The 19,649-nt window shown below is 42.5% G+C and overlaps 3 protein-coding genes across 3 annotated transcripts in view; 1 reads left to right on the forward strand and 2 right to left on the reverse strand.

Annotated features, from left to right (window-relative positions):
* Window positions 1-3,432: 3,432 nt before the first annotated feature.
* On the reverse strand, window positions 3,433-4,992 carry rbis (ribosomal biogenesis factor). Its single transcript, XM_080855736.1, has 4 exons — window positions 4,920-4,992; window positions 4,560-4,711; window positions 4,160-4,276; window positions 3,433-3,671 (listed from the first exon to the last, which is right to left on the reverse strand). The coding sequence occupies exons 2-4, from the start codon at window positions 4,671-4,673 to the stop codon at window positions 3,603-3,605; spliced, it is 300 nt and encodes a 99-aa protein (XP_080711862.1). The 5' UTR covers window positions 4,674-4,711; window positions 4,920-4,992; the 3' UTR covers window positions 3,433-3,602.
* Window positions 4,993-8,171: 3,179 nt separating this feature from the next.
* On the forward strand, window positions 8,172-15,806 carry rmdn1 (regulator of microtubule dynamics 1). The gene is made up of 10 exons (XM_080855406.1): window positions 8,172-8,436; window positions 9,068-9,173; window positions 10,375-10,462; window positions 10,653-10,812; window positions 12,144-12,233; window positions 12,338-12,393; window positions 12,482-12,569; window positions 14,736-14,766; window positions 14,955-15,088; window positions 15,536-15,806. Exons 1-10 carry the CDS (start codon window positions 8,323-8,325, stop codon window positions 15,578-15,580), a joined length of 912 nt encoding a protein of 303 aa, XP_080711532.1. The 5' UTR covers window positions 8,172-8,322; the 3' UTR covers window positions 15,581-15,806.
* A 134-nt stretch (window positions 15,807-15,940) lies between these two features.
* wwp1 (WW domain containing E3 ubiquitin protein ligase 1) overlaps window positions 15,941-19,649 on the reverse strand; it is a 17,142-nt gene continuing 13,433 nt past the window's right edge. Inside the window, exons 19-25 of the mRNA XM_080855405.1 lie at window positions 19,469-19,602; window positions 19,073-19,213; window positions 18,766-18,886; window positions 18,542-18,646; window positions 18,320-18,416; window positions 18,088-18,160; window positions 15,941-17,867 (exon numbers count right to left, since the gene is read on the reverse strand). Of these exons, the coding sequence (XP_080711531.1) occupies window positions 17,768-17,867; window positions 18,088-18,160; window positions 18,320-18,416; window positions 18,542-18,646; window positions 18,766-18,886; window positions 19,073-19,213; window positions 19,469-19,602 (771 nt within the window). The 3' untranslated portion in view covers window positions 15,941-17,767. The remainder of the gene's footprint in view (window positions 17,868-18,087; window positions 18,161-18,319; window positions 18,417-18,541; window positions 18,647-18,765; window positions 18,887-19,072; window positions 19,214-19,468; window positions 19,603-19,649) is intronic.

The raw sequence follows: 19,649 nt of genomic DNA on the forward strand, positions 1-19,649 counted from the left end.
TTGAGAAGAAGAGAAAGGAAATGACACCTCAGTCTCTCAATGCATTTAGTCCATCATACTCTGTCTCCAAACCACCACAGTATGGGAAGGAAGAGTCGTCATGAAATGCAGAGTAAGATAAAGAAGAGTCGTGTTATTAGAGCTGAAGAGAAGGGTGCAGTGGTTTGATGGATGACACAGTAAGTGAACATGGCCTTGAAGCCAAGCCTGAAGGGAGATGGCAGGGTGGTGCCGAGGGTTAGCGTAGCAAGATGGAGACAATCGATACCACTCAGAGCATCACACATCCTAGGAGAGCAGCATTATGGGTAGGCTATAAGAGTGTCTGGTGCTCAGTGTAAGCCTCAGTGGTGATTAGATCAGAAAAGGTTCACTGAGTCCTGGACAGTCTGCACATCAGGATTCTCAAAAAGTAAAAAAAAAGTTTAAATTCTGCACTGGGGCGAGGCATTCATTAGTATTCATATGATGTCAGTCATGATTGTGTTGGAGAGAGGAAGAGTGAGTGACAGACAGAGAGAGAGAGCGAGAGAGAAAATAAAGACGAAAAAAGAGAGGACTTAGGTCTGGTATTTACTATGTCTGAAAAGAATAAGCTTTCTGTATAGCCTGTGTAGAGAGGGAGAATGAAAGTGAGAGAAACCTAAGTCTGTCTTACCCTGTTTGGAAGGACCTTAGTGTTGTAGCCCATTTATAGGTTTTTACCTGTGTGTGTGAAAAAATGTGTGAGCTGAAATATGTGGTTTTCTCTGGGAGTGTATGAATCAGTGTCCGTTTGTATAGACACTAGGCTGAGTGTATGTGTCTCATTGGACCATGGAATGTGTGTTTATAGGGACATCAGAGTGCTCTGACAATAAAGGCATGTTTTAAAATTCAGAGATGTGAGTTCTCTTTTTTGTGGCGCTTCTTTCCTGTTCTCCAGGCATTCTGCTCTCTCTCTCCATCCCTGCCACTCACTTTCTCATCAAGCTCCACTTACAATCAGAGCTCACACAAAGAGTTATAGGGCTAAAGAAGGGAAGGAAAAGAGTGTGTGAGAGAGAGACATACAGGGGGAGAGAGCCATGTGTAGCATGGATCAGTGGGAGGCCACAGCCTGGCTGGCTGCTTTTCATGATTGCCTTCTTTTATTCCATCGTTCTCCTCTTCCCTCTCCTCTCCTTTCTTTGTTTCCCTCCTCCTGTCCCTCCCTGCCTGCATGACTGTTGTGGTGGCTGCTTGATGTTTCCCAATGTAGCCTACTTGCACAGTCCTTATGAGATATGCAGTCTCTGATTTAACACACTTAGAAATCAAAATACTGTAATTTCACATTAAGCTGTCTGTGATGACATGACTGTGACCCCATCAACTGTTAATCAGCACAAGATGCCCGCATCTTTGGTGACCTTGACATTAGGTAGTCCTACCTTCTTATTAGTTCTGTTTTTTGACACACCTTCTTGTTTTTGATCAAGTGTTCTAATATGTCCTATCTATTTTCCACTCTCTTCCATCAATCACAAAACCTTCAAGTCCTTTTGACAAGGTGGTGATGGAATGTAGAATGAGGATCCCATGTTCTCTTCCAAAGGTGTCGGGGTGTTTTCACGCATTTCAGGCGAAAAGCCCCCGACAGATTTCTCTCAGGTAAACAAAACAGATTGCAGATGGACCCTTTTGGTTCAGTGGTTTAAATGATCTTTCATTTCTCGGCTCCACGAGCATGAAATTGAAAGTTGAGCGGAGACCACTCAGCATGTTGCTCTGTTGTCGAGACAGATTAAAATGGCATAAACAGGCATATTGATTCATCAAAGCGATTATATAATTAACCTCCCCAGTAACACAAAAGAAGCCGCAGTCCAAACACAGACTCTCGGCGAAGTGCTACACGATTGTACGTGTAGTGAATGATTGCGTAGGCTACTCTCAACTGACTGACTATGGGGGCTACGCATATAATCTCATCCCCCCTCCTAATATTTACGGCACCGTTCAGCCTTCATAGAATTCTGAATGTCAAAGGGAAGTAGGTGAGCTCCGTAGAGCGAGTGTGCAGCGTCAACACAAAAGAAGATTTAGATTAGACATGCGAACGAGGAGATGCTTATCCAGGATATGGATGATAATATCGGCCGAGTCCTGCGGTTGAAGATGAGGCCATAACTCACATCTGAGCCGTTTGCCGCTGCAGGATCCTCGCGCCTCAGGGAGAACGTGGTAGACATCATTAAGAGAGAGAAGTGAAGGATTAGGAGGACGATGGAGAGAGAGTGAAAATGTCAGAGTGCTAAAAGACACAGAGACGTACAGAGAGAGCTCTGATCGTCAATCTCCACGGCCCTTATTGTAGACACAGTAATTAACACTCTTGGCTGGACATCTTTTACTGTCGATGGATCAAACGTATTGTGCGGTTTAGGGAGCAAACTGGCAGAACTTTCTGCTGCTTGGATTTACACCATGAGTATCAGGATAGACATTCTGGCAAAGCAGACATTCAAGTCAGCAGTGAACACCAGCCCTAGCTGTCTACTCAGTGGGCAAGTCATTTAGTCTAAACAGGTTTTAATACATCTTTCCTAAGATCCCTTTAAGTTCTTAATTATTGATGAAGATCCTTTAGGGTATACCATTGTATTATAGAATATCCCCATAGGATATATGGATAAGAAACCGTGACGGACCTTACGCATCTTTTGAACATTTCAAAACAGCTCGTCAGGTTCGGGCATTCACTTGTCCATTGATCTTGACAAGGAATATATGCATTGCTCATCTTGGAGCTCAACATCATTATCAGAACAGAGTAGCTCACTGAGATTTGAAAAGGGGAAACGCATAGAACTCCAACTCTATTGAACACAGACCTTATTTCATTAAAATATTTAAAGATAAAATAGTGTATGTTTCCCTCTAAACATACCTGAGAAAACACACACCAGACTGAGTGTGCAGCAAAGGTTCACATTGACAGGTGCACTCATAGTACTCATACTCAACAGCCTCCTCTTAGCAACAGAGTGCAAAGTTGTCTGTAGCAAAAGCCACAACAGGTCCTGCCCTCAGAAAAAAACCCAGTATGAAAATCATTCATTCTGAAATCTGCAGTGACGCACAGACGGCAGGCAGACACACACACACACACACCAAGAACTGTAACAGTGATAGTTCTGTTGAAATGGTGCAGACAGTAAATATGGTATTTTCATCCGTTCTCAGAGACAGACTGCTGTCTAGACACATGGGTAAAAGAGAGCTTTTATGTTTGATTGAGTGAGTATGTGACTGGGTATGGCTCTGTGCGTGAGGGTACACTGCATGCCAGTAGAGATTTAGCAAGACTGCCATCTAGTGACACTAAGCCTTTTAGCCACTTGATGGCATAAACGGACTGCAAACACAAAATTCAAAGGAACATTTAAAACAAAATAAAAAATGAATCTGAAAATGAATGAAATAATTATATTCTCCATACATAATAATACTTGTCACGTGACAGAACAGTCATCAAGACTGTACAATAATTACGACATGGTGACGTTAGAACACATCATCTGTAATGAGCCACACAACAGGCAGTTTGCCATTTACAGCCAGAGCATGACATCGTTCAGTTACAACTGGGAGAAAAGTTGTGCTGCATTGTCCACATTCACAGCTTCCTTGGGGGGCTTCCTTACGACCTACACACAGACAAAAACAAAACAGTTAATTAGGAGTAGCTTTCTGGTCTGTAATGCCAGGCTTATATACATGCAACTAAACTCTGCTAGATCACAGGTTACCATTCACTTTCAATTGACAGCAGTAAAGCAGGTCAAACAGAGAGATGGTAAAGGGAGTGACTGTGTGGTCACCCTTACCATGGAGGACACAACTCAAACAGGATCACAAAGGTTTTGAGTCCTTTTTAGTTTTGAGATGCAGTCAAATGGGGGACATACAACTACATCAATATCTTTTAAGCACACAGCTACAAGACCGAACCAGAAATAATTATTTTTGGCTAGCATGTGCAAACCTAACATTACTTTATACACTTTACATCACTTTTGCAACCTTCTCAGCTCGGGGTCACCCACATCAGGGTTAGCCTAAAAGACATTTGTTGAACAAGGGGCCAAGTATTCTTGGATCTTAAAGAAAACAATGAACCTGGTTAAAATCTTACCAGGGCCTGCTTTTTGGGTTCCTGCGCAACATTCTTGGAGATGCTTTTCACATCACGCTGCACCTCAGTAAACATCTCGTTTAGGTTCTGCACCTTCTCATGCTTCAGTGTGTTGATCTGAGAGGCAGAGAGAACAATCACAACGCAATACTTGTGTTCACCCTCTTATCACTGCACTCACTTACTCAGAGATTGGTGTTATCAAATTGTTCCTCAGAACGCCATTAAAAATGTGGAATTCTAACTGACCCAAAGATAGAAACTTGAAATAGATTTATCCCCAGCTAGGCATATCTTACTTTTGAGCTAAATGAGGGGTATCCAGGTTAATAACGCAGAGAATACATTGTGTAGGCTGTGGCTATAACTAGGCCCACGTGCATAGCGAAAAGCTACTCACGTGTTTGAGAGATGTTTTGACTTGCTTCGTTTTGCTTTTGGGTTTGAACTGTTTGCTTGCCACTTGGAAAACGTTCATCTGCTTCTTCCCCCTCTGTTTGCTGTTCTTACCCATGGCTGCTTGTAGGATCAGCTTATCGCAGTCAACTTTAACTGGGAATTCGTTCAATATAATATATTAGTTTACGTCGTACAGTTTGTACAAATATGGGTAACACAGGCTGCCATAAACTAGCAAGCCGACAAAGCTTCCCCGCGCAGTGAGGTACTTGTTTGCACAAGGGTCACAAGAGTCTTCGCTTATCCCCTGTAATAAAATGATCAGTTAAAACGTAACTCTGTAGGAGAAGTATAGATTTACCTTAAATTTAAGCAATTCATGTCCACATGACAAGCTTCCGTCGGTTGTCAATGACGTGTACACTACGGGTGCCTCGCAACATTTTCAATACGATTCGTGGAGAGTCTACAGCACTATCGCCGCCCCTCGTTCTGGAAGAGAAAAGCAGACATTTCCTTGTAATTCTCAAACACCGTTGATGTCTTCCCCCCCCCAACACTTTCTTTTAATAAAAAAGTCCGCTGTGCGTTTATTTATTTATTTTTTTGGTCGTTTGGTTTCAAAGCACGATTACGCAAAAACTACTAGAGCTTGTGTTTTTTTGAGGGGGAAATATGAAATGCCTTTTTGAAAAAAAAAAGAACCAAGGATTAGTGTTATTAATCTGAAATAAAAAAAAGCATCTCCAAGAGGAAAAGGAGCTACAAAAGGTGTTTTGAACATCCACCTGTCTGAGACTGAGAGTTAAAAGATAGGTGATAACATTCATAGAATTGGCCTACAATAATTGCATACACTGATGAACTTCAAATTGTGTAGCTGATAAAGCAACACATTGTGTACCCTTAATATGGGGGTGAAATTAAATCTAAATACTTTACGGAAAGGAAAGTTCTTTAAGGAAATATATAGATAACGATATTTAGCCGAATCGCCTTTGTAGGTAGTGTAAATGGATGGAATTACACTTAAAAAATACAGCAACACTTCCTGTCCTTGTGGTTTCATAGTTCTGCTGTCCAGAAACCTGTACCCAAAGTAGATGATTGTCTTTTTTCCACCTCTAAATGTGAGGAATTTGCAGCATGCTTCTGAGATAAGATAACAAACGTTAGGATGAGTATTTCTCAGAACATACTAAATGTCTTGTTTGTTGACCCCTGGAAGAAATTATTATATCCTGTGAGTTAACATGAGATTCATGAGCAAGCAGCTGCTTTGACCACCAAAAGTTGGCCAGCATAATATCCAAAATGGTAATCTTATCATTGTAACACATGAAAGCTCCCCACACTGGATTTGCTCAGACACCTGGGGTCAGGAAACAAACTGAGGTGTGAGGGACTGCAATTAATCATAGTATGGGAATGGGGTAGCCCGTTGGGAACATCCTCAGTCGGAGAATCCGTGTTATCATACATGACAGCAAAAGATTGCCAGACCTGTTTGTATTTGAAGCCTTGCTCATTTACATTAAAAGCCTAGACGGTGTCTTAAAACAGTATGGCTAGAGTTGGAGATGCTTGTTGTTCAGATCTGCACCGTTGAATGGGTATACAGATTTTCCACGTGCTTCGTTACTGCACTCTACTGGAATGAAGACAGATTTCTGCATCAACCACAAAGAAACTTCCTTTTTCTTCCACTCCCTTCCACCATGCTGTAACAGTAGGAGCTCTTTTTCACTGGCTGATACAGAAATTCTGACCAAAAGCATCACAGAACAGAAACAGTGTTAGTCAAAGTTGTAAATTACCTCAGAATTAATTCTGACTCTAAAAAACTGAACCGAAGACTTCTGTCCTTGTCCTTCTGGATCTGAGCACAGCTTTTCACACTGTTTTTCATTGGTGAAAAAGCCGAAAGAGAGAAACTATCTGCACATTTTGCACATCGGCACATACTCTGCCAGAAGACCTAAGAATGGCTGAAGCGGTGGAAACCTTTAAACGTAAACTTATAACATACCTCTTTAATCTTGCCTATCATTCTCTGTGATATGTATCTGTTCTCAGTGGTCTGAAGTGGGTCTGCTGTACTTGTGTATGTGAGTGCTTTGTTATAGGTTTGCACTTACAGGATATGGAAAATCTGTGTCAAATACAAGTGTTTGTATGGGTTGCCTGTTCACTTTTAGGGCCTAAGGAAGTTAGCTACCGCCAGGTGAGTGAGTCTGGCTCTGTTTGTGATAGATGCATAGCTACTGTGCACAGATGCTTTGAGGGTTTCATCCAGTCAAGTGTAAGAAGCCAAATACTGCAATAAACAAGCATTGACAAACAAACGTTGTTAGATCATTTTGTATCTTTTAGGCTAATACAAACTATGTGAGAGGAGCATTTTAACTGAAGCATCATGTGCATAATATATAATTAAGGCTTTACATTTGCCACATTTCTATAATCTGAAATGGCATTTACTAGTGATAGATTCGTTAGGAGTGATGCTGATTATGGGTTGTGAGAATAAAGTACAGTTACTCGAGTGTGGAATTCCTACAAGTGTAGTCAGACAACCTCTGTGTATCAGTAAGCATGGACTAGGCCTACTGTCAGGCAAGAGTGTCAGGCTCTGTTGTTCGTAATAGATGCATATGATGAACTAATGGCCTCAACTGCAGATATGACAACGTCATCCAGTCGAGTGTGAGACAAATATGCTATAAAAAAAGCTAATCTGCCTGCCTACACCTTGCACAGAGAGATCAACGCAGAGCCAGCCACCTCCATGAACTCCGTCATGACATCAACTCAAACGACCAATCACTACGCCTACCGTTGAGGGCATCTATCAGGTACATGTCTATGGTTGAGGGCACCAATCTTTGCAAGAATTCGGGTTTTGCTGCATGAGGCATACAAATATTTATATACAAGTAATCACTAGTATAAATAATGATAGGGTAAGATTTGGATCAGATTCAAATTTGGATAAACCACTGATGGTAATTTTGTATTACAGAGTGATGGAGACTCAATTGAAAAATCATGGTTTTACTTACAATGATGCGTATCCAGGGAGAGAAGAAAGGTTTTTGACACAGAAGATTTACCCCCATCTATAATTAAACAAGGAAACAGAGTAAGTTTAAGTACCCTATACAGGAAAAGGCATATCTCAATAGCCATATCACTAGGCTACTAATTAGGCAAAGCCGGATGTTACTGATGTTGATTATGTGAATGTTTTCTGGTGACTATCTTAACTATGAACGCGAAGCTGTTGGAAGCGTAAGTTTGTCCTTGTCATCTGCAAGCTCTGCAACAGAAGAATGTAACACTTGCGAAAAAGCGTAAAGACAACCAGTTAACAAGATAACCAGCTAAACTGGAACATCGGAACTCTTGAATATCAGTGTAACGCTTCCAGCCGTACAAAAAAACAAGTTACCCTTTCTACATTTAACAAAAATGATAACATCCTGCCAAAGACTTTACATAGGCACTTTCATCCTGCGCCATGACAGAATTTGAAGGGCATATTCGTATATTTTAAACTTAGACAAGGATTAATACTTTACTCAAGGGCATCGATTCTGCATGGCGTTAAATAAACTGATGACCACACTGAAGATTAAAACAACTGTCAGGACAGTGGGCGTTTCAGGTCTTGAACGCCTCCTGACACCTGTGTTACTCATGGTCTAACCAGATGACGTGAGCTAGGGTTCTGGGTGGACTCTGCTCAGTAGATCGGGGGAGTCATGGCGACTACAAGCCTCCTACAGTCTGTTGCCCGGGTCTTCTTCACAGTGAGCAGGTCTGCCCGCTCGGCAAGAACAAAACGGTCTCTAACTATTCGAGGACAGACAGCAACTGTAAGTACTGTATAGCTAACTTGGTTCGGTGTCAACAAGGAAGTTTGAATGAACGTATCGATGTAGGGCAAAGGGCATCTGAAAGCCGATCGGTCTACTGACTACAAAACACATTTGCAGTTAACGATACCTCGTATCATCGGTGAACAGTCTCTTTGTTGAAGACATGATCAGTTCTATTCAGTTGAATTCGTGAAGTGCATTTCACAAAACAAATCCTTACAAAGTATATTTGTCGCCCTATAGATCTCGACATTGTTTGATAGAAGATGTTGTTTTCTGTCTGTCAGTCAGTTTGTGTGTATCTGTCAGTAAGTCTGTCTCCTTTTGCGCGCGAGCGCGCGCGCGTGTGTGCGTGTGTGTGTGTGTGTGTGTGTGTTTGTGTGTTTGCATGCTGAGGGACACAGGACAGTCTCAGTCTGGGTGACCGGCTCCTACTTGAGGTTGCCGCATTCTCAGTTGAGGTGCAGGGGGCTATGGGAAACCGACCCCTCCAAAGAAACTCGACAAACAAGAGCTCTCTTCATTCTGAGATGCACACATGCAGTCATCTTGTGTGTGTGTTCAATGTGCTAATAGTTCTAATGCTGTGTGTGTGTGTGTGTGTGTGTGTGTGTGTGTGTGTATTTAGGCTGGAGGAAGGGTCTGGCTGCTCTCTGTACCTGCTGTTTGTTATCTGGGGGGTGAGCTGTACCAGAGATTACGCAGGGCAGCAACAGTGCATGCACTCAGCCCCGGTGAGCTTCAACACACCAGATTCTCCACTCATTCACACGAGAGCCAGTCTCTCTCTCTTGCATCTGCCTGTTCAGACACCTGTAACTCATGTTACAATGGCCAAGCTACATCCACACTCAATCATGTCGTTTTATAGTTATCAAATGAACTCAAACTTGCACTTCATGACTACATGAACAGATCTATGGGCAAGCCTGTCTGGAATGCTAAACCCCTCTGAACATGCAAAGAGATTGGCACTGCCATATTAAACCAAGTCATAAATGTGGTCATTAAGCCTGGGTTTCTTTATTCTTGTTTAAAGAAGCCTTTCACAGAATCCCATTTAATGATCTACATCTCTATGCAGGAACTAGGGCATAGGGCATTTCACAGAAGAACCTCAATGAACCTTAGGTGCTATGAAACGCAGTTGTGGTTTTATGGCAGTTAAGTTGAAGATATAGCTCCAGTTATGTGAAGGGTCAAAGATGTTTAGGTTAATGTAAATAATTGTATGAAATCTGTATTTTAGCTATCAGAGAAGAAAGCAGGGCGCCTTCATTGTAAATCACTCTGCTATCAGGACATTTCTGCTATCATTTGCTCAGGATTGTTATTAAAACTAATTTAATGATTCAGACTAATATTAAAAACATTACAATAATTAATACAATGACGATACCAATTAACTCTATCGATGTTTAACTAAACATTATTCAGAGTAATAAACCAAGGTCATTTGGTTTAACAGATGTATTTATTTAAAAATTAAACAATATACCTCACAATATATAAAATAATTTAATGGTATTTTATTAAATCTTTTTTGCTGACAAATGGGTAAAACCTAGTGGTTGGAAGGATATTGGCAAAGTATAATGATTTCAAATTACAATGAATTATTATTTGGGAGCTGCATTGTGATCCTTAATATGTCATCTAATTATTGTTGCTGTAAATAGCCTATGCCTCACATGATCACACATTTAAACTGTTGTTACATTGAATGACATTTTAGTGGGTGTCTTTAAATAGTGGTGAAAACCTATGGCAGCCATTCTTTCCATTCATACTAAAATTACACAGGATACATTCCAATGTGAAGAAAAAAGTTGTATTATAGATTTCTTTTTCTAATGTTTGAAAACCCCTGTTGGTCTATGACCCTAAAGCATATGTAGTGTTGCTGTAATGGACTGCTGTTGTGTTGTGTTGCAGTGGAGGCAGTCCTTGAACAGGCTGACTACCTATACAGCTGTGGGGACACAGAGAAACTCCACCAGCTCCTTCTGCAGTACAAAAGCAGGTAAAAAGTTATGGTTATGCATGCGGAGAGGGAGAGCGGGAGAGAATGCAATTCTTCCCACAAATCCCAGCTGCATTAACAAATGACCTCATGGGTAAAGACTTGATGTGGTTGCTGAGCCAAACCTAAGATATAGTTCACACAAATAATTCTTGGGAATATTCACTTTACCCTTCTCCTTCTCCTTCAGCGATGATGCAGAGTTTCTTTGGCGGCTGGCACGGGCGTGTCGGGACCTCTCTCTCCTGTCGCATGTGGGGGCAGAGCAGAAGAAGCAGCTGACCTATGAGGCTTTAGAGTACGCTACGCACGCCCTAGAGAAGAATGAAGCCTGCTTTGCTGCTCATAAGGTACCTGCTCTGATGAACTCCTCATCTACTGTGTGCTCATGTGCCCGTATTACCAGCATGTTATGCCAGTCACTGTTGTCTGTGTTACCCATCCAAGTGCAACATTGAGTTGTGGAACATACCGTTGTAACAGGCCAAATTAACCCCCGCCCAGATTAAACCTGGGTATACTTTGGCCAAGGCCAGTTTGAACCGAGGTATACTTTGGCATAGGCCAGAGTATACCCCGGGGATAAACTGTCCTAGGCCAAACGATACCTGGGGGTGTAAAATAGCCTAGGCCATACTATACCTCTCCAGGCCAGAGTATACCCCAGGGGATAAACTGTCCTAGGCCAAACTATACCCTGGGGTGTATAATAGCCTAGGACAGACCAGTGCTGTAGTCTAGTTTTCTGTGGTGGGTATACTACAGCCCTGGGACAGACTATAAGCCTCCAGCCAGGTCCGCTCCTTCCTATAGGCGACAAAGGTGGTTTCCAAGAGTGCCACCTAGAGGGGGGCGCCAAAAACCGCGCCTAGCAAAAAAGCCCCTTCTATTTCTCCAACCAATAATTTTGGCATTAAAAAATATATATAACATAAGGGGGAAATTTGCCAAAAATCTGAAGAGGTAGGGGTGTTGTCAGAACATGCTAGGGCATTGATGGGTATGGGATGAGTGTGGGTCGAACGGACAATAAAAGCAGCAGTACATTCTTAATATCATTGATTTAATGTTGCCCGGTTCTGTATCCCTCCTCCAGATGCCCAGACATGCAGGAGACGTCTTAACAAATGTTAGATGATGTTGTTATCAGTGTTTAACTTTGAACATTTATATTGTAGCGAGGACTTGCTAGTCTTAGAAGTTGAAGTTTCAGGACGTTATGACTTTTATTATATTATGTTACAATTGCATTATGTTTTGGGTATGTGAATCAAAAATTAAGTAATTCTTGTGTATATCATTCACTGATATCATGGGGGTATAATCTGGCTTGAAGGGGATGAATTGGCCTAGGCCTGGGGTATTGTCTAGCCTAGGCCCCTTTAACCCCAGGTAAAGTCCGGACTGGGGGTATACTATGGCCTGTTACACCGGTACACATTTTCTGTTATTAATCCTGCTCAACTCTTGCAGCCTAGTCCGCAAAATTCTCACTATGAACTTCTCACACTGTCAGTACTGCACATTTTTCACTGCCCCCTGTAATGTATTTACTCCCCTTACAGTACATTACACTGTGACTCTCACAGACTAAATGCTCCTCTCACTATCAGCTAGTCTGTTCAAAGTTGTTTCAAAGGACAATATTTAGCTTGCTGTGTCTGAATGTCTGTTTTCGCAGTGGTATGCCGTGTGCTTGAGTGACGTTGGCGATTACGAAGGAGTCAAAGTGAAAATTGGGAACTCCTATATCATAAAAGAACATCTGGAGGTAGGCATGTCGGTGTACTCAATTTGCATTTATGGGGCAAGCATAAAAAGGTTCGTAAACTTCTTAGAAGCACTTAAAACTAAACTTCTTTCGGTCCCCTGCAGAGGGCAGTAGAGCTCAACCCCAAAGATGCCACCTCCTTCCACATACTTGGCTACTGGTAGGTGCTTGTTTAGTATTTAACACACAAAACAATATGGACTGTATTCAAGAGAAACAGCAGTAGTGTGTGCTGTTTCTCCTGACAGGTGCTACGCCTTTGCAGAGCTGCCCTGGTACCAACGGAAGGTAGCTGCCATGATATTTGCCTCCCCACCCACGGCCACGTTTGAGGAGGTGAGTTAAATGTACCAACCAAGCTCTCACACACGCACACATATGGAATGGATGAAAAGCTTTAAGTATTACTCCACCCACTGCATACAGTGCCCTCCACAATTATTGGCACCCTTAGTGAATATAGGCAAAACAGGCTGTGAAAAAATGTGTCTTTGCTGTTTATCCTCTTGGTCTTTCACTCAAAAATATTCACAAAATTCTTAACTTTTCATTGAAGTAAAATTATTGAAAGATTTTTTTTTTTTTTTTACATTAAATACATTCGTTTTCTTTAAAACATGGGTGCCACAATTATTGGCACCCCTAGAAAATCTTATAATTCAAATCTAACTGAAGTATATTACCAGTCATGTTTTACATTTTTAAGTTCACCTGTTTGATAAGGAACTCTTAAGTGGTCAACCAAGACTTCCTGTTTCACTCGGGTATAAATATGAGGTGACACAGGCTAAATACCCTTAGTCATTCATCAAGATGGGAAAGACAAAAGAACACAGTGTCGAAGTGCGACAAAAAGTTGTTGAGCTGCAGAAATCCGGAAAAGGATGTAAGAAATTATCCAACCAGTTGAAAATACCCATTTCCACAATCAGGGCAATAGTTAGGAAGTTCAAAGCGACAGGAGGTGTAAGGAATCAGCCTGGGAGAGGACCTGATCTGTAAATTGACCTCATGCACCGTGAGGAGGATGGTTCAACTGGCAATATAATCTCCAAGGATCACAGCTGGAGAATTGCAGAGGTTAATTGAGTCCTGGGGTCAGAAAGTCTCCAGAACTACAATCAGACTACATCACCACAAGTTGTTTTGGAGGGTTGCCAGAAAAAAGCCTCTGCTGTCAATCAACAACAAACTAAAGCGCCTACAGTTTGCCAAATGTAAGTCAGACTTTCAATGAGACCGTGTTATATGGTCAGAGGAGACCAAAATTAAGCTTTTTGGCAACAAACACCAAAGGTGGGTTTGGCGTAGACAGAAAGATATACAGAAAAGCACCTTATACCCTCTGTGAAGTATGGTGGCGGATCTTTGATGTTGTGGGGCTGTTTTTCTTCTAAAGGCCCTCGGCATCTTGTTAGGATACATGGTATCATGGACTCCATCAAATACCAGCAGATATTAAATGAAACACCCCCCGTCTAGGAAGCTTAAAATGGGCCGTGGTTGGACCTTCCAGCAGGACAATGATCAATGAGCACACCTCAAAATCAACACAAACATTGTTCACAGACTGAAGAATAATGGTTTTGCCATGGCCATCACAGCCCCCCGACCTAAACCCCATAGAAAACCTGTGGGAAGAGCTGAAGCCGAGCCTACAAGCCTTGACCTAAGAATCTGAAGGATCTGAAGAGATACTATATGTAGGAATGGTCTCAGATCCAATGCCATGTATTCACCAACCTCATCACGCATTATAGGAGAAGACTCAGAGCTGTTATCATCGCAAATGGAGGCTACTCAAAACATTCAATTAAGAATTTTTTTTTTCTTTCAATAATTTTACTTTAATGAAAAGGTAAGATTTTTGTGAATATTTAGAGTGAAGACCAAGAGGATAAACAGCAAAGACAAATTAGTTTTGGTCACATTCACTAAGGGTGCCAATAATTGTGGAGGACACTGTACTTTTGGAAAATGCTAAAAAAAAATATGGGCAGGGGGCTGTGAGGGGGGCATTAACATTCTAGAGTAGAAAAAAAACGCACTCAAGCTTTTCTCATTGCTATTTCATTTAGACCAGTTTATTCACAGACGCGTTTCAGCCTAAGCCATCGTCAGTGTGTAGCGTGAACAACAGAATAGATGCTTTTTATCAACAAGGGTAAAGGGTTACAAGTGACACATGACATCAACCCTTGACCGCACCCAAAATCGCCTTATTTTGGAAGTAGAGTGCGCCTATCCCTACAAAAGGCATTAACATTCTTAACATCATAGGGGCAGATTAGAGGGCGTCAACATTCTTTTAAAAATACATTTTTAAGTAAATTTCAGGATGTAGATTAGTTCCAAATGGTTGACCATGTCAGCGTTGGTTCCGGATGATTTTTAACAGTGGACAGCATGTTGAATCATTTTCACCCCCCAAAAATGTGCTTCCTTATTTTAGTGTTGTCTGATTCAGGTACTGACATTCTTTTCTGTTTTGAATTATTTCAGGCCCTCGTGTTTTTTCAGAAAGCAGAGGAAGGTACTGTTACACAAATCACCATTTTCATATCTGTCCTATCGCTAGATCACTTCTCTTCCATTTCTTGAAGATCATGACGCACCACACCCATCTAACATATTGCCTCTTTGAATCAGCTAAGCCATCTCAATAGGTCATGTCTGATTGCTAATAGACTTATTATATCTTATTTCCCCCTCTCAATACAGTGGATCCTAACTTTTACAGTAAGAACCTGCTGATGATGGGAAAGTCCTTTATGATGTTGAAGGACAATGGGCAAGCCGTGGCATGGCTGACAAGGGCGCAAGACTATGTCCCTCGGACAGAGGAGGATAAACAGGTGACTTCTCCCTTCCTCACTGCAATAACACAGCACTTTCTGAAATAGCACGACTCTAGTATTCATATGACAGAGTTTTACACTACCCCATGGTCTCATGTCTGCATGACATTGTGCATCTACACTGGCATATCTTCACAACATACAGTACTTCAACCTCATAGGGCTACACACGACACCCCTGTTGTGCCATAACTGACTATGGCACTGAGTCTTTATATTGCCTCAAGTCTAAAGAAATATCACCTCTTTACTGCTGTGCAATACAATCACAGTAGCATATAGTGCATGTTCATTTTCAGCATGGCACTTAACTCATGTCAAGATTATGGCGTCCTAGTACATTTGACTGAGCAAATCTATACAACATAAAACTGGTAGAGAAGTTGGTTAACCAGACTTTTGGACAATGCTGGCGCTAGTTTTGATTGGCTACTTTCCTCACAGGTGCATAAAGAGGCTGTGGATCTTCTGAAGAAGCTCAACCCTTGACGTCTCCCTGCTGAAGTGGATCCCTCTCTGATAAAGATTCACTTAGTTCCCGTCGTCTGGATAACTGGGATTATTCTGGCCTGTTTCAGTTGTATTCTTTCTGTGTAAATCTGCCTTAACCTTTCATTTTCAAAAGTGCCCAATGGTTTACAAACTTCCCTTAACTTTGAAATAAAACAGTAATTTCTAAAACACCTCTAGTTGTACACTTCACTTCATACTTCATGATAAACTCCATAACCACCTACATCACCATAACCATCTTTCATTCCTTCCTTTTCCAAATTGAGATTTTCCCCAGAATCCTTTGGGTGTCCTTAGAGGTCCCGACCCCCTGCCCCACACAAGCAAAGGCAGAGACCAGCTGGTCGGACACATTTATTAAGTACATGTCTTCCACAGGCAGCTCCAACCAAAAGAGAAAAATCACTCCTAACAGATTTAGACAGCCAACAGGGTTTTGGTGAATCCTGAGCACAGCGCATCCCCCACTGATTTCTTTTTTTTTTGTCTCAATTCATTCAACCGATAAATCAGTCAGTCAGCCAGTCAATCAATCCATTAAAACGGGTAAAGCAGATTAAAAATTAATATTTTATACACATCTCCAGCAGGGGTCAGTCTGTACAGTGTCTATCTACAGCTGATATGTTACACTGGGTTCTGAGCGCGCGAGAGAATGAGAGTGTGTGAAGAAGGGGGAAGGTGGGGGCAGCAGCCAAGTCCAGGCAGCTCAGCCTGATGGGGGGCGGGGGGGATTTCGCCTCCACTTACAATCGTTTGATGTTGTCATTGTTTTCAGGGAGAGGCGAGATTTCCGTTGTTGTTTATTGTTGTTGTCTTTATGCTCCGCCAGTGGGGGAAGCTGGGTTGGGTTGGCCAGCAGGAGCATGCTGAGGAGACATGATCAGAGGCAGAGACTCCTGCTGGGCCTGAGGCCGTCCCAGAGCATCATCATCGTCATCATATGATGGGGCTGTCCTCGTGTGGCCACCACCGGAGATTCACATTATCAGTTGAGACAGAGCGGAAAAATCGGAACAAAAACAAAAACAGACTCCTTTTGCGTTGAAGTGGAAATGAAACCGGTGTAGCAGAATGTTGGCATGGAACAGGCACGTAACTGCTCTGGTGTGTGTTTGTAGGCAAGAGCGAATGTGTGTGTGTGAGTGTGTGTGTGAGTGTGTGTATGTGTGTGTGTTCACTGCTACAGTACAACACCGTATGAGCGAGGAGCAAGACAATGTTCAGAGGTCCTAGATCATGACCTTAAAGCCTTCTCAAACACCTCACACAGCACACGTGCCCTTCAGTATCGCACTGTGACCGATCATCTTTGGTGTGTGTCTGTATAGGAGTATTATATTATGTATTCTTGCATTACAGATGCTGCTTATGTGTATAGTTGCATTAGAGACAGTGCTTATAGTTAGTATCCTGACCACAGTGGACAAGATGTCTTGAACACACAAATGAACACACACACACACACACACACACAGCCAAAGCAGTGACAAGGAGAGGAAAACACGCACAAACACACAGCCAGAGCACAAACTCACACCAGACATAGCATCCACCTAACCCAGACAAAAACACACACACATACACACACACAAACACACACATATACTTAGTAAGGCCACCGCAGAGCTGTACATTCAGCTCTTTTCTCTCTCTCTCACACATACACACACACACACAGTCTCACAGACACACCCCTCAGTGCGGTGTTGAATACTGTTAAGAGGGGGCGGCAGCAGCAAGCTCAGCTGTCAGTCACACTATCTCAGCAGCTCTATAAAACTAGAGCCAAGCACTGAGATGCACTTCTTTCTCAGTCTCTCTCTCACACACACATACAAACAAACACTCACTTACACACTTACACACACACACACACACACTCACATGCAAACCGTCTTGCTCACGCACCCACACGGACAGGCAGAGACCTTTAAGGAGAAGCACTGGAGAGTTTGCTTGCATAATCACGGCCAGACACACGGGAGGAGGCTAAAAATCGCTAACATGAGGTTGCAGATTAAGATTTTGGTTTGAAATGTGAGAATAGCTTATATACATTGGTAAATATCTGTGCAATTCTTTTCCTTTTGGTGAGTGGGGTAAGGGCAAAGGGGGGGTTGAGCCGGGAGGGGTTGGGGCAGAGGGGAGCAGAGGGTGGGCCTACTCCTGGCCAAAGCCCTCTGTTTCCTCGATTGCGAAGAGCAGCTTCTCCTTAAGCTGCTCGTAGCTCTTGTAGGGAGGCAAGTCCAGCCTGTTAAAACTGTAACAGGAAAAAATAAATAATGTAAATCAACAGAAGAGTCAAACCTTTAGAGGCCTTTGAATTTTGTAATCACATCCATATCCTAACTAGGCACAACATCCTTTCCTCTGAAAGCCATCAAATGAGTGAGAACATGATGAGACAATAACAAACAACTTAAAAAAAAAAAAGAAAAGGCAAAAAAAGTCAGATAAAGCTTCAGAAGTGCAGTACTGACCAGGTGTGGCTGCGAGGAAGCCAGGTGTCTTTCCCAACCTTCTCTATGCAGAACTTCTGCGGACCATTACTGCCTGTAAGGGGATATGAAACCGCAAAGTAGTGAGAGACAGGAGGACAGAGACACCCACAAATAAGGTGATGGGAGGAATTATCAACATGGGAAAGCTGAGGGAGGGAGGGAGGGAGGAAGGAAGGATGGATGAATTCATGAAAATCAGAGGATGAATTACCCATGAGCTCAGCAAAGCCCCCTAGTGGCAGCCTGCACGTCCCCGTGACAAACTGCATCAGCCGTAGACGCACCTCATTGTCCATTTCCTTCACAAACTGTATTCAGAAAATAAGGTGTTAGGTATATGTATATGACTGCACATGTGTTAGATATATGCACAAGACTGCACAATATGAATCAGCATCTGGGTGTTTACTGGGGTGTTCGCTTGCATACATACCTGCCAGAACCACATGATCTGTTTGCTGTTCCTGGTGTAGTGGCGATATACGGTGTTCCTCTGCCAGTCCTGCAGGTCAACCTCCTGCATCCCGCAGAGCATTACCTGAACACACACACACACACACACACACACACGTACATTTTCAGTTTCAGTATGTTCTTAATGTACTTGTGTGTAGACAAGTTGTGTTTTTGAAACTGAGAAACAGGGTCAGTCGTCACCTCAAGTTCCTTCTCATCAAAGTACTGCAGCCACTGTAGAGGCACCACCTCATTGAAGCCGTCCAGGAAGGCTTTCGTCTGGCCCTCCACACCCCGAGAGAAACGCCACTCCGCCATCAACCTATATGAACACACACACACACACACACACACACACACACACACACACACACAATCAGTTAAAACAACTGTACAATAGATAGATGTTACATGTTTCCATCCATATGCTACACCCAGTCAGTGGCGAACCAATGAACTGATGCCAACACTGAAAGAGCCCATCACATGGGAACCTGTCTGTACCTACCCAATGTACTCCTCCTTGCTCTCCTCAGTAACTAGTAGGTTGGCACCGTCAGGTTTCAGGTCATGAGACGTGATCTTCCCCAGGATCTCCATGTCCACTGAGAAGTACATCTCTAGGCCACACTCCTCTATGTTGTTATCCCTGACACACACACACACACACACACACACACACACACACACACACACACACATATTAATTCTAAATTACGTTCATCCTCATACTACTGATCTCCTTACGTACACAAGCGCATACTCAAACTTCCAATAATTTAACATACATACACATATGCCTGTTCATGAAAATCTGGTATTGCCTGATAAAAACAGAAAAGGTATGTGTGTGTCCAAGAACATATGGGTGTGTGTTTGTGTGTGTATGCGTATATATGTGTACCTGATCCAGATGAGGGAGTTGTAGAACTCGGGATCGATAGATTCCAGGTCTTTGAGGATGAGTTTCTTGTTGAGCATGCGCTTATAGAAGGGCAGGGAGAAGCCTGTATCTATAAACTTGCCGTGGAACAGGGCCTACACACAGACACACACACACACAGAGACACACAGACACAGACACA

The sequence above is a fragment of the Sprattus sprattus genome, assembly GCF_963457725.1.
Source record: "Sprattus sprattus genome assembly, chromosome: 17".
NCBI lineage: Eukaryota > Metazoa > Chordata > Actinopteri > Clupeiformes > Clupeidae > Sprattus > Sprattus sprattus.